Here is a 15,155-nt window from a genome sequence, read left to right as displayed (position 1 = left end):
TGTGTGTGTGTGTGTGTGTGTGTGTGTGTGTGTGTGTGTGTGTGTGTGCTTTGTGAGCTTGTAGAGAGCGAGCAAGAGGCAAAGACAAAGAGAGCCTCAACTCAAACGGCAACAAAAGAAATAAGCGCTGTCACCTCCTTGTGAAAAGGTTCTGGGACGCCTGTACAACCCAGAGGACTAACATGTGCACATACATACACACACACTCTACTTATACACACACACACACGCACACACATGCACACATTCCTCACACTATTTCTAGAATGTTATTCAGATAGTTTTTCTCTCCACTGGGCTTTTCTGCTGCCAGCAGGCTCATTTCTCCCCTCGCTCTCTGGTCCAAAGGGTGAGAGAGAAAAAGGCGAGCAGCAGAGAGCGAAGCTGAAATAGGGAAGGACAGAGAGAAAGGGAGAGCGTGAAGGGAGAAGACAGAGGACGAGAGCAGGAGGCCTCAGCGTGTGTCCATCTGTGTTGAGCGCCGCGCCCTCTGAGCTCAGCCGAAATGCCCTTCACTCGCCTTTTTGCCATAAGAAAGCCGAATTCGCCGCATTTCTCTGACATCTCCTCCCTCCAGCTGATGGAGTCATCCACACCCTAGAGGCTCCAGGCAGTCAAAACAACACACGCCTGGCTAGCCCCCAGCCCGCCGGCCCCTGGCCCCACGCCTACTATCGCACCATTGCCGGCTCCTCACTCCCTACCCCAGAATCCTCTGACACACCACCGCATCCCGAGCTGCACATGCCTGCCCTAACCTCAGGCTAATAAAAAGACAAATAAAACATGGGGAAGACAAGTAGCTGTGTGAAATGTGAAATGCCTGAAATTTGTTGTCGTTGTTGTTGTTGTTGTTTTTCAGTGCCAGATAGCCCCCCCGTCAACACGAGCGTGGTGCTAAACGGGACCGAGGTGCTGCTGACGTGGGAGCCGCCTCCGGGAAAGCTGAACGGGGAGCTGAAGGGCTACATGCTGGAGTACAGCACCCCCAACATGGAGCAGGTCAGTGTGAGGGAGCCACACAACACAACACCACATGGACTTTGAAAGGCTGGCGCTCTTACATCATGATTGATACTTCAGGGGCCGGATTCTCTAAAGGTTCTTAAGATTAAATTTCTTCTTAAGTTCCACTTTTTTTTCTTAAGTTTGGGTTTAAGAAGAATCTTAAGATATTTTCGAATTCACAAACAAAATATCTTAGGAATCCAAACAAAAGATCTTAAGAATGTTCTCAACTTTATTCTTAAGATTTTTCTTAAGAATAAATGGGATTCTTGAAAGAAATTATCTTACTATTTTTCTTTAATAGTATCGTAACTTTAAGACAGGTAAAGGTCGTCTTAATTAACCACATGCTGTGTGAAGGTAAGCTATTTTTCAAACATCTTTGATTAATTTAGAGCCAAATTTGATTATATAACATAGATTAATGTAGTAATACCTTAATAATTTGACATTGTATATGTTAACATAGTGATAATCGTTATCTAAATTGTAATTCAGCCTAATATCTAAGCCAGTATTTAGACACATAGAGGCACATATATTGTTTCTGAGTCTATATGAGGACATTTTGTTTTGCCACCAGTCACCATTCATGTGTCAATTATATTTAGATTCTATTAACTAATAGGTTAGTAATATCGTCGCTGTCCAATACAAAGTATGTATCTCAATTTTTGAGAAAACACTTTTATAACATCAAATCAAAGTTGAGACTATAATGGATAGTTAATGGAAGTTCTTAAGATAATGTGCAGTTCTTAAGAAAATAATGGGGAATAGCACTTTCATTCTTATGAACTTCTCATTTTTTCCTCTTACGAAACGTCTTAAGATTATTAGTAAGAACTTTTTGGAGAATCTGGCCCCAGATTCTAATATTTCTCAGAGGTAAAGCTGGGCAGCGATGAACTCACTGGTCCATGTAAACTCCAAGCTCAGAATTTCCAACTCATACATTTCCAACCTACGACAACATTACATCCAGAGTGTCAAACTGGAGAAAAAAAATAGATGCCAACAGGAAAAAAAACAGCATTTTCCTCTAGAGGGAATACCAAAGTGCATGAAGTCATAAATAAGTGTGCTTATATTGATCCAGTCCTTAAGATGAACAACAAAAGGCTGTTGTTTTTGTGCGCCCTGATGTCACCTGAAATGAAACTGATGAAACTGGAGCTCTGAAATGATATGAGAAGTTTGAAATTGCAGTGTTGAATTGGATTCATTTCATGTTCACATGTCGGAGCTCGTTTTCAGTGAGTTCCCAGGTGAAATGAACACAGCATGAGATCTCAAGAGCCATAACCTGAATATTAAAGAGGGAGCTCTGGTCAAAATAAACACTATAAATGTCGGCGACATCTCACTATGTAGCATTAAACTGAAGCCCAGTGAAATCAGCAAGAGGTGAGGAATAGGTTATTATTATAATTCATTTGATTCAGTTGAATTCAGTTTTAGAGAGAGACAGAGAGAGAGAGAGAGAGAGAGAGAGAGAGGCACATTGTAGAACAATGCAAGTTTGACATAGGCCTGTATAGTAATGCTAGTGGTGACAATAGCAGTAACAACAATAATAGTGTTTGCAACAACAGTAATAATCATAATAACACCAACAGCCATAATAATACCACTTCTGATAATATTAATAGTAATAGAACAATGATAGCAAGATTAGTAATAATGATAATTACAGGCCTGATTGTAGTGGGACTGGGTAATACTAATAACTGGAGTAGTAATAATATGACTAATAACAACTAAAATACATATTGTAGAAATATGTGTCGAGCAGGATCATTATTAGCACTCTCGCCTCTAATTAAAAAAATCTCTCCAGCCAAACTGAGTTATCTATATTATCTATCTGTCTGCCTGCTCTATCTATAGCCTGGAGCTGTCTGGCCTATCTGTGCCACTTCTGAATGCCGTGGTTATTAAGTAAAGAAATAGACTCACTGCCATTAATATTTTTTCAATTTATGAAAAATATTTTGACCCTCTTTACTATTCAAGTTTCTGCTCCAGAACCTGTTGTTTCCTGGCTCCACTCACCGACATTTAGCTGAGCTTCCTTCAGTGCGCCTCTACCTTTGACACTTATTTAGAGACCGGACGGTCCTCTGACTGTCTGCCTCTGCCTCTCTGTCCACAGGCGCTTGTGGATACGGGTTTGGACACTGAGCTGTCAATCAACCTGTCTGCCCCCCTGTCCAACGTGTCATTTCGGATATGTGCCTACACAGGGGCGGGGCGGGGGCCCTGGACGCCCCTACAGACCCTGACCCTCGTTACTCCCGGTGAGTGACATAAATAGGGGAAAAAAGAACTTAAGAAGACTGGTAATAATTAACTGCTGGAATCCATTTTTTAATATTTCATAAATAATGGTGATTCCACCCTCAAATGTGTCACTATTTTGTAAGCAAAGTTTTTTCATTTGGCTAGTAACTTAAACTATATGCCATAATGACTTGTATCAAGGTGTTAGATTTCTGTCCATATAAATTCTCAAAAATAGATGTGATGTGAGATGGTAAAGAGCAAGAAATGTTTTTTTTTTGTTTTGTTTTTTAGTCAAAAAGTCAACATATTGACAAAAGTTCTGCTTTTTTTCTCTCACAGGAATGGAGAAATCCAGAGGTGAGTAATTCCTGGTTCACACTAACCTGTAAACAGCCTCTGCTTCGTGACCGTAATGACACGGCGACAGTGGAAGTGAGCTCATGGTGTTTTTCCGATCAGCACTTCTCTTTCTTCTCCTCTCCGTCAGCGCCTTCCTCTGTGGGCCTGACAGTTCCCTCCCCGTGAAGCGCAGAAAAAAGGAAGGAATAGAAAAGAAGGGAAGAGAAAACCACTGAGAGACGGGAAAAGGGAAGGAGGCTGTGGTGGCGGCGGTGCTCATAAATATTTATAACAGGCAGAAAACAGTGTAGCATCTCTGTTTGCTTAGTCTGACAGAGCCCGGCAGACAATCCAGACGACAAAAGCGGCAGATAGAAAAGAGAAAAAGGGGCAGAGAAGGAAGGGGGGCAGGTGGGTGTGAATGGGAAGAAAAAAGCTGAAAACAGCGACAGGAGTTTGCAGAGAGTTCAGCGGTAGCTTTCGGGGCGGGGAGGGGTGCATTTTAATGTGAGAGATGGGACACTAACAATTTAGAGGAAGACTGGGCCGTAGATATTTTGAGAATGAGGTAAAGGAGCATATTCTGGGTGTAATGAAATGTGTTAAGTGTCAAGAGTGTCTCAGCTATGGAAATATGAAGCTGTTGACCAATGGAAAAGGGCTCAGTAACTTTGTGTATACACCAAAGATGGAAAGTCACTAAATAGATTCACGACAGTGCAGCTTTACTGCTCTGCATTTATCCAGTGGCTTTGGTTACTTGTTATTTTTTACATGCTGAACATCAAATCTGATGCAACATGCTTCTTCCAGGTTAATGCATCAATTCATTTAATAGAAACCATCATGTTTACTATGGATGCTCGAGTACATTTTACTGCTCATGATTCTGTAGTTTTCCTTCCTGGAGTATTTCTCCATCATGGTGTTTCTGTTTTACTAAAGTAACGTTCTCCACCACGTGCTTTACACTGAAGCAGGACACATTATGTGCGAACACCGTGAGTACAGCGTGTACACATGTAGCTGAACGGAGGTTGTGTTATTGCAGTCTTGTAAGGGCAATTATGGAAGCAGATTTCATTAAGCACTCACGCGGCGTGTATTTTTGCTGAGCTTACTGTTTCAGAGGTTAGCATGTGGGAAGAAGGAACCTTTGATCTGCATCACAGGAACTGCAACTTTTGTATCATTACATTCCACATCATCTGTCCTGAGCTTTCACTTCTCCTCTCACACTCCGCATAACTAAACCCTTCTCTCTCTCTCTCTCCCTCTCCTTCCCGCCCTGTCTTTCCCACCCGGTCCCTAAGGTCTGTCCTCGCCCCCGGCCTTTTCCTGGCACTGGTGGTATGTGGTGATGGCCATAGCTGGGGCCGTGTCCATCGCTGTGCTCATGGCTGTGTACGTGGCCAAGCTGCGGCGCAAGGAGACGCGTTACGGGTGCGTAGGCCGCTGGCGCTCCTTGTGGGCGGGAGCGAGGGACTCGACGGCTTTGCCAAACTGAAAAGTCTTTTTTCATTGTTTTTTTTTTTTTTTTCCCATGACCTATTTGCTTCAGCTCTCCATGCATTCTGAAGCTTTTGGATGAAGCAAAATGCATCTGTTTTGTAAAATCAGCTGTCATTGGTGCATGTTTGTGGAATCAGGGAGCGATGCCGTGCTCCCAGCTGTGTTTCTGCGTGTGCTGGAGTTTGACCCCTGATGGTGTTTTGGGCGTGTGCATTCACAGAGAGGCGTTTGAATCCATGATGGAGAGCGGGGGGCCCGTGGTGAGGTATCGCGCTCGCCGCACCTACAGCCGCAGGACGACAGAAGCTACACGTGAGTGACTCTCTCTCTCTCTCTCTCTCTCTCTCTCTCTCTCTCTCCCTGCCCTTGCACGTACCTGTGAAAGATGAAACTGTCTTTTTGCCTTTGCGAGCGCCTGTCCCTAAAGCAGCAGGAGATGAGAGCGTTATGCTGCACGCCCAGACTTGCATCTGTCCCCGGGAGAGACAGAGATACAAAAATGTAGCATAATAGAGTCTCTTATCTCGCCCTTGATCCAACAAGGAGGAGAAAGGAAATATTTGGCCATAATAATGACACCTCAGACAGCTCGGCTCTTAACAGGAATCATGTTTCTGGTGCTTTGATTGATCAAAGGCGCTGATCCAAAGAGCGAAGGGTTAATGAGAACACCTGTGGAAAGAGTCATGCAGCGTTCAGTCAGTCGCCCTGTTCCAAAACACTGCGCCTCTTCTGCTGTATAATCTAATGTTATAATCACATACCAAGCGCTAAATGTACTGTGAATCACTTTAGGGAAACCATACTGTGTGAAATTAGATTTCGAATGCCGTAAATAGAGGAAATACGGTGGGACCCTTCTCAGCAGAGCAGGGCAAAATTTCACACTTTCTACGTAGATTTACATTTGAGATTTTAGGCATTTTAGGTGACATTCTGGTGCCGAGTAATTTATAGTGAGAAAAAACTGCAGAATTAGCTTCAGTTCCTAGATCAACAGCATTGCAGGCCACCGGAGGGAACATAAGGAACGGCAATCCATCATGCATGAGAATGTCACAATCACTGAAGAGGAAAGTGCAAGGGGGGGAAAATAAAAACAAGAGTGAAGGAGAAAAGTGGAGCGGGTGGTGTAAAAGTCCAGAATAAGAACGCTTTGGAGGAGGCTTTGTGTAGTGAGGAGTTTTCAACCTTACAGTGAAAGATGAGGAGTGGCTCCGCTGGTCTAACTGGAGTTGGGAGGTCATTTCGCCACTGGGGAGTAAAATAGGAGTCGAGATCCGAGCAGCAAAATCCAGTCAGAGACACACACACACCTGTAAACACAGAGCGCAGAGTCAGATTTCACACAGGCAGGTCACATTCAAGTCCCGACATCGTCCCTGGTTTAGCCACAGTTTAGGCAGACACCACACACACACACACACACACACACAAGTCTCAAGGGAAAGAAAAAAATTGGAGTGGAAGAAAAAAAACACAACAACTTATTCAGTGTGTAAAATGAGAGGAGCCAAGAGAAGGAGATAGGGAAGATAGCGATAATGTGGTCTGGAGTGAATGAGGGAGCTGGGAATAAAGCAGAGGGTCAAACTGGAGGAAAGGGGCGTGATTTATGCTGCAGGCCCATTCCCACTAACAAGCCAAGCCCTGGGGTTCCAGCCGTTGCCTGTGTTGGATAATAGCCGGTCACGCTAGCATGTGCTGGGACATGCCTGCGGACTGAGCACATTGCTGTCCGACGCGTGGCAGATTGATAGCGCGGCAACAGCTGGAAGGGGATCCACCGGCGTGTCGTCCCCCTTGTCATCTCCGGGCTCCAGATGTGAAAACAGCGCGGCCGTCTGTGGCGCAGGCTGTTCCCGCTCCGTGCACAGCGCTGACAGCCAGCTGGGGGAAGCTGAAGGGCTGCAGGGTTATCTCATACAGTTAATACCTCTGACCTCATTTCCTCCGCTGACCTCCCCCGAAACTGGTCCATCCAGAACTGATGACGTGCTCATGAGCCTCGCACCTTCATAAAGGCTGCAGAGGACAGAGGAGTCATTTCAGACGCTAATCTCTGGGTTAATAAAGCTTTATATTTTTCATTAGTTTTTTATTTTTTTGCATGACTTTTTATTTCAATTTCAGTTACTTTACGTTTATAGTTTTCAGAGTGGGTTCATTAGTTTTTATTCCTTTTTGTTTGTTTGCTAAGTTTTTATTTACAACCAATAAATCAGAAATTGTTGAAAAAAAATGTATTTACATTGCTTTTCAATACATCCTCACTTTATCCCCTGCCCATAATTAATCTCCTTTCTGCAACCCTACCACCTAAACAAAACAAATGGAGCCCAAAAGCATTTTAATGCTTTTATTTTATTTTGCAAAGTTTTACATGTAGTTTGAGTTTCACTGGTAGAACAGTTAAAGTCCATTTTTTCCCACAGTTTATTTTTACTTCAGTTTACGACATTGTTTATTAAAACTAATTGTCGTCTTGGCTTTAGCGTGAAGCTCGTGTATTGTTTTCTTGAAGAGGCGTGGGAGGCTGTTTTGGCTTAGTCTGTTTTCCTCGCTGTCCTGTGTTCTTCATTAAAGTTTTTCACTGCTGTTAAAATTCCTTATGTTTTTTGTTTTTTTTTCCCACTCAGTGAACAGCCTGGGCATCAGCGACGAGCTCAAGCAGAAGCTGCAGGATGTGATGGTGGACAGACATAAACTCACCCTGGGAAAGACCTTGGGAGAGGGTAAGTTCTTGCCTTGTGCCCCAAAAAGCTTTGAGTCGAATCGCTGTATCAGTGAAGTTGTATCAGTTAAATCACAAGAAGTACTGCGACATTTTGACGTCGAGTGAAAACTTGGTGAGAAGTTATCTTCTGTAGCAACAACTAGCCGTCAGCCTTCCTCTTATCTTAAGTCACTTCCGCCAGCCTGATGCCTCCTGGCCTGGTGAGAGTTAAACAAGGCACCATTTGATAACCTTGTACCCTGTGACCTTCCTCCAACACCGAACTACATACTCCTCAATGCTCATTAAAAAACACAGCAGTTAATCCAACAGACCATCTACAGCAGTGCAGAAAACTGGCTCACGGTCCAAGCCCGAGAAGGAAACACCTAAATCTGGGTTTTTGTTTGAAGGTGCTTTTTGGTTTTTTTCTTCAGGGGAGTTTGGCTCCGTGATGGAAGGGCTGCTGACTCAGGAGGAGTCTGTGCTCAAAGTCGCTGTGAAGACCATGAAGAGTAAGTTGTCCACAAAAAAACACCCAGCAAAGACTGCAACCAGTCCGTCATCACAGGCCATGTTGTTGACGTTTGTATCCAGAGCGCCCCTCAGTGCCAGGAATACAATTATGTTTATTACGGGTGGCCGTTAGAGTTAGAAGAGAATAAAACGCCTGTGAAATTAAAAATGACGGGACACAATATGCCCTTTCATTTTAATCGAGAGAATTGGAACATTTTTCTGATCAGAAAACAGCCAAGCGCCGACCCCTGACACACCAAGGCGCCAGCCAGAATAAAACCCAACACAACAACTGATGCTGTAAAAAACTCAATAACTGGGGAAAATGGATTGTTTGGGGACAGAGACTTGGGAAACGGCACCGGCCTCTCTCTGTAAGGCCCTCTGCCAGTTCCCAGCTGTGGCAAAGTCAGTTAAAACAAGCCTTGGTGTTAATACTTGAGGGCTAATTTCTAGTGCGCAACACTTTTTTTTTTTTTTTTTTTTTCAAATGTCATTGTTCTGGAAAATCATCCGAGGAGCAAAAAGAATGTTCTCAAAAAATAAAAGTTTCAACCCTTCAACCCGGCAGCGTCAGTGCCGTTTTTAATACACACCGAGCCCAACAGCTATCACACTGTCTCGTCTTTGTACCTACCATCTCCTCTCCAGTTGCCATCTGCACGCGATCTGAGATGGAAGACTTCCTCCGTGAGGCTGCCTGCATGAAGGAGTTTGACCACCCCAACGTCATGAGGCTGCTAGGTAACAATCAGGAAAACACAGTCAGGGTTAATACCACTTCCCTTACCAAAAAGAAGTAAACTTCTAGTTTACCTTTCCAAGTATACTTAAGTGGAGTTTGAGTATACTTTATTAAGTATACGTTCCTTACCAAGTATACTTGTATTTATGTACTAGTAGTGTACTTACATATGTACTAGTTAGTATACTTATACTAAAAGTACCCTGATTTGGCCCATTTTTGAGTATACTTGAGTAAACTTCAAGGTTACTTTACTTATATATAAGTATACTTAAATTACACTATTTCCTGTACTTGAGTTGTACTACTCTTTTACTTAAAGTAAACCATTTGTATACTCAATGTACTTGAAATATACTTTACTTATACTTGAATTAAACTGTTTTCATATTGCATAAGGATGCAAAATTAGTTCTCTGCGTTTGACCCATCCCCTGAGGGAGGGGTGAGCAGCAGCAGTGCCGTGCTCGGGAATTATTTCATGATCTAACCCCCCAATTCCAACGCCAAATACTGAGTGCCAAGCAGGGAGGCAACGGGCAGCATTTTTAGAGTCTTTGGTATGACCTGGCTGGGGATTGAACCCCCAACCTCCCAGTCTCAGGGCAGACTGAGTTGGCATAGCCTTACTTGAATCAAATAGCTGAGTGGAGAGGTATCTGAAAAGTATACTTACCTAAGTATTAGTTCACAGAAAGTATACTTAGTTCATAAAAAGTATACTTATAAGTATACTTGAGTATACTACTTTTTGGTAAGGGTTGGTTCTCTAGTAGCATCTCCATTCAATTTGCAGATTCAAGATAGAGGTTAGGTTTGGAGTCATGGGTGAAATCATGTCAACTCTCAGTGTACATGTATGCAATCCATGCAGAGAACACTAAGCCTGGTGTCGGTGGTGCAGCTGTCACAGAAAGTCGTGTCCTTGTTTTCAGGTGTGTGTCTGCAGACAGTGGAGAGTGAAGGTTACCCCTCCCCCGTCGTAATCCTGCCCTACATGAAGCATGGAGACCTGCACAGCTACCTGCTCTACTCGAGACTGGGAGACTGTCCTGTGGTGAGTCTGATGACCCACAGTGAGAGCACAGCAGAGTCAGGAAAACACATTAAGGCAAACACGCACACACAGTCACGTGCAGCGTAAGGGTTTAATGGTTTCATGGGTTCACACCAGTGTCAGTCAGCCAAATAATGACCCAACGTCAGCAGGGATGTAAACGGCTCATCACAACACAAACCCCACCCACATCTTCTTGGCCGCACATACGCTTGAGATAATGAAAACACAGGATATGCATCTGCCTTTTCTATCTGCAGTTGTGGTTACTAATGGATGAAGTGGTTATTTGGAAGCGGGAACTGCTATACGCAATAAGTCCCCAAAGAGCCGGGTTGAGAAATACAAAGCTAATCAAAACAAGGTTCTTTTTGAATGTTGAAATATGCATGATTCAGGCAAATGTTCAAAAACCACAGTGGTGTTGAATCCTATCCCTCCCAGTGGAGCAGGCTCTAATATCTGGAGCAGGGAGCATGCATTGCTGCACACATGTTTCAGATGGGCTGCACATCCTCAGAAAGATGGGCTGTAGCGCCCTCTGCTGTACAGAAAACAAACATCAACTGTTGTTGGTCTGTGAACAAACGCTGTTTTCCTCCGTGTTGTCCTGTAGTACCTTCCATCTCAAATGCTGGTGAAGTTCATGACTGATATTGCCCGGGGAATGGAGTACCTCAGCAGCAAGAACTTCATCCACAGAGACCTTGCTGCTCGCAACTGCATGTGAGTTCAATCTCCTCTTCTGCTCTCTCAGTTCCTGTATCTGCTGTTGCTCCACTGACTTTCACCCTGCGCGTTCTGTGTCAGATGACGCCTTTAACTCTTTGATCCGTCTGTGCCTACAGGCTGAATGAGAACATGAACGTGTGTGTGGCGGACTTTGGCCTCTCCAAAAAGATCTACAACGGAGACTACTACAGGCAGGGGCGTATCTCCAAGATGCCTGTCAAATGGATTGCCATCGAAAGCTTGGCTGACCGTGTCTACACCACTAAGAGTGATGTGGTTAGTTTACCTCACCTGATGTGTGTGTGTGTGTGTGTGTATAAGTGTAAGTGTGCATAGTTGTGCAGAGGCAGATATTCCACAATAAGTGCAATATCACTAACACGCGTGTTTAGCACTAAGCTAATTTCAGCACTGACTGTGTACCAAGTCTGCAGCTCCTGAATCGCATTACCGGGCGTCAGGTTCTGTGGCTTGGTCCATTTTATATTCATATACACTGTTTATATATATATATATGTGTGTGTGTGTGTGTGTGTGTGTATGTATATATGTATATATATATATGTATGTATATATATATAGAGAGAGAGATATATAGATATATAGATATATAGATATATATATAGAGAGAGAGAGAGAGAGAGAGAGAGAGAGAGAGAGATAGAGATATATAGATATAAAGATATATATATATATATATATATATATATATATGTCTCTCTATATATATAGATATATATAGATATAGAGATATATAGATATAGATAGAGATATATATATATACCGTTTATATTTATATAGGCTGTTTATATTTTTCTTTATATTTTTATATTTATTGTTTATATATATATATTATATTTATTATACATATACTACTTATATACATAGGCTGTTTATTTATATTTATTATATATATACTATTTATATTTACATACGCTGTTTATATTTATTTATATATACTGTTTATAGTTATACATACTGTTTATATTCACATATATTGTTTATATATACTGTTTATACTTAATTCTATATTCTATATATACTTATGTTCTATATTTACACTTCTTTTTTTACCTTGCTTTATTTATTTATTGAGGCTTATACCGGGACCTGAGTCCTAATTTCGTACCACTAACATGTAAATGTGAGCTGGTATGACAATAAAGTTCCTTGAATCCTTGAATCCTTGATACAGAATTTCAGGTCCAGTTCCTGTTTCATAACTGCAGAATATTTGCAATATGATTATTCCCCAAGCTTGATGTATAAAAAAATCATTATAGGTCCCTACTTAAGACCCAAAGACAGCTCTGTGTTTTGAGCCAACTGTATGGCAGCCATTAGTCAAACACATACTATTACTGGGACGTGTGAAAGACCAGTAATACATGGGAATATCTGTTTGTCAAGCTCTGGCGCCCATTTACATATAAATGCATGTTTGCACAGCATTAGCCTTTTTAAAAAAATGTACATTCTTTGGCAGCTTGTGCGTGAAGTAGGATGTTCTGAAAGCGTGGACAAACATAGCGATGTTATTTCCGTAGCCGGTGTTTGCTCGGTGTGGATTTATGTTTGAGCAGTGTGTGGCGAGGTGTGTGAGAGCTGAAGGAATCCAAAACCGCTCAGCCCTTCCCCTTATGACTTACTTCCTCTTCTCACTCGTTCTCTTGGTATTTTCCCCTCCATCTCTCCTCTCTCTCTCTCTCTCTCTCTCTCTCCCTCTCTCTCTCTCTCTCTCTCTCTCTCAGTGGTCATTTGGCGTCACCATGTGGGAGATCGCCACACGAGGCCAGACGCCGTATCCCGGTGTAGAAAACAGTGAGATCTATGATTATTTGAGACAGGGCAACCGTCTCAAGCAGCCTCCGGACTGTCTGGACAGCATGTGAGTGTCTGGGCCTGGACTGCACATTCCTCTCTAAACACACAATCGATGGAGTGTCTTAGATCTCGTTTTCCTCATGACCGGGCAGTAACCAGCCCATCTATCTCTAACATTAGAAACCAAGGAGCTTTTCAGCCGTCCTGTTTGTTTTTCAAGATGCCAAGCAGATGATTTGAATGTTTTCTGTAATTGTATGATTCTTCTGATTACGTTAAATTTACTGTTTAACATGCAACATAAAATGTGACTGCTCAGCCAAATTACAGCACAGTCAAGTGTAGCACATCGGAGTTTGTTTGGAGCACAAAAAATGCAAATTCAAGCCCAGTGGAGGTGGTTTGAACTCCACATGGTTTTGTCAAAGTCCAGGTTGGTGACAAAACCCTGCTGTTCCACCCTGTGTGGACACAATAAATATAGATACTGACCACTGTAATATACATATTGACCAATTAAAGGAAGTGACCCCTACTCATTCAAAGTTTTTGATAACACTATATTAAAATAAATTATTGTAAAGATCTTAGGCAATTCACATCCTTTGTTGACAAAACTACAGCAGCTTTACAGGGAAGATCCTCTGTTTTAGTAAAATATCAGAAGGCTGATTTAATTAAATACCTTTTAGACTCATCTCACAAAACCGTGGTATAAACATGTAAATGATCAGTGAGATGGGTCAATAACAAGCACCATGTCAACTTGACTATCAAATTATTTTCTTATTCCATGGCCTCACTTGTAAATCATCTCTTGACAATTATGCATTTTAAGGTAATGATTTTTCCCCTTAAATTCAGTGCTTGAATTATTGCCGAATCCACGTGAAGCGTGCACTAAGTGGTTCTGTGTTCTCTCCTCTGCAGCTATGCGCTGATGTTCTCCTGCTGGCTGCTGAGCCCGAAGGATCGCCCAGGGTTCGAGTCACTGCGCTGCGAGCTGGAAAAGGCACTTGAGGATCTGCCAGACCCCCAGGACCCTGACGAGATCCTGTACGTCAACATGGAGGAGTCTTCCTCAGAGCTCGGGGCTGTCGGGGGCCGTGACCCCATCAGGGGACCGTCCCCTCCCTGTCTGAAGGTTCTGGACTCGGTGACCACAGTGGAGGTCCACCACCCCAACCGCTACGTCCTCTGCCCCCAGCACGAGACCAACCGCGCCCTCTCCGAGTCCCTTGAGAGCCTGGACATGCCCGTGTCCTCCTCCACGGCCACGCTGCCTCTGCAGCTGTCTTGTCAGTCCACGCCCACTCAGACCCCAGCGCCGACCCCAACAGTAGAGCTGCTGGAGGACAGGGACACGCGCGGCCCCAGGAAAGCACCCTGGCAGTGATGTCTTCACCCTCGTCAAAAGACGTAAGACCGTTCACTGCCGACGTGTGCCATCCCTTCACCACGAATCAGAGAACCAGCCTACACCTCTGACTAGAATAAACTCAACGTGCCCCTACATACATGTTTTGCACAAATACACACACGGCCTAAAGCATTCCAAGGAAGTGAGAGATTGGAATTATGTTCCAACACCGACCTCTCACTTCTGTCGTCTACAATGCGTGCATAATGAAGTGAGTGTAAATTTTATTAGTTGATTGCTGTAGTGGGAGGAATTCGATTCCCAGTGAGCAAAACCATTTAGAGCACAAATCAGCTGTTGCCCACAGACACTGCAGCACAATCAGAGAAATTAATTTGTGGTCAATATTGCAATAAGGTGTCACCTCTGCCCAATCAGTGTATGAATGCAATGTAGTGATGTCTTACATGTAACTAAGCTAAAAAGTCAAATGTATCCATAAAACCAGCTCAGACACTGCCATACCGCCCATAGAAACTGAACAAACTGGTGAGCCAACACAGGAACTTGAATTTTTCCAGTGAATGAGCACCAACACAGAAGACACACACCGACGATTGAGCGGTATTTGGGACAACCTCACCCATGGGAATCCCTGCTTCTGTGTAATTTAGAGCAGAAATAACTGCAGGACCGATGGGAACTCTGAGGGAGAGAAAGAAAGGGAAAAAGTAGCAGTTGTCTTCCATTTAAAACAGTGCTGCTTTTGAAGGCCGATACCAAAATTAGCTAATATCTCATGCCAAGTGTTCGGTGTTTCCCTCTGAAACAGCACTCAGACCGTCGAGGGCGTCACGGCACCCGTTCAGCGGTACAAGAAACAGTGTCGGCCTTAAAATGAAAAACCAATGAGATTAAATCCCACTTCAGGTTTTACAGTTTTTTGTAGCTGTTGTCTGGGTGGAACCTCCATCATATCAGCAGCGGACTACACGACTGGCCAATGTCTGATATTTAATAAGCTAATATCAGCCCAATATATTGATCGAAGCCTGTA

The 15,155-nt window shown here is 43.2% G+C and overlaps 1 protein-coding gene across 1 annotated transcript in view; it reads left to right on the top strand.

Moving 5' to 3' along the window:
- axl (AXL receptor tyrosine kinase) overlaps positions 1-15,155 on the top strand; it is a 35,493-nt gene extending 20,338 nt beyond the window's left edge. Inside the window, exons 8-20 of the mRNA XM_030067699.1 lie at positions 863-1,002; positions 3,164-3,308; positions 3,634-3,651; positions 4,947-5,076; positions 5,366-5,457; positions 7,785-7,880; positions 8,299-8,376; positions 9,032-9,124; positions 10,061-10,182; positions 10,799-10,908; positions 11,031-11,190; positions 12,666-12,802; positions 13,669-15,155. Of these exons, the coding sequence (XP_029923559.1) occupies positions 863-1,002; positions 3,164-3,308; positions 3,634-3,651; positions 4,947-5,076; positions 5,366-5,457; positions 7,785-7,880; positions 8,299-8,376; positions 9,032-9,124; positions 10,061-10,182; positions 10,799-10,908; positions 11,031-11,190; positions 12,666-12,802; positions 13,669-14,134 (1,787 nt within the window). The 3' untranslated portion in view covers positions 14,135-15,155. The remainder of the gene's footprint in view (positions 1-862; positions 1,003-3,163; positions 3,309-3,633; positions 3,652-4,946; positions 5,077-5,365; positions 5,458-7,784; positions 7,881-8,298; positions 8,377-9,031; positions 9,125-10,060; positions 10,183-10,798; positions 10,909-11,030; positions 11,191-12,665; positions 12,803-13,668) is intronic.

This window comes from Myripristis murdjan, chromosome 13 (genome assembly GCF_902150065.1).
Source record: "Myripristis murdjan chromosome 13, fMyrMur1.1, whole genome shotgun sequence".
Classification (NCBI taxonomy): Eukaryota; Metazoa; Chordata; class Actinopteri; order Holocentriformes; family Holocentridae; genus Myripristis; species Myripristis murdjan.
Note: the sequence above shows the minus strand (reverse complement) of the source record. Positions and strands in the feature narration are given on the sequence as shown.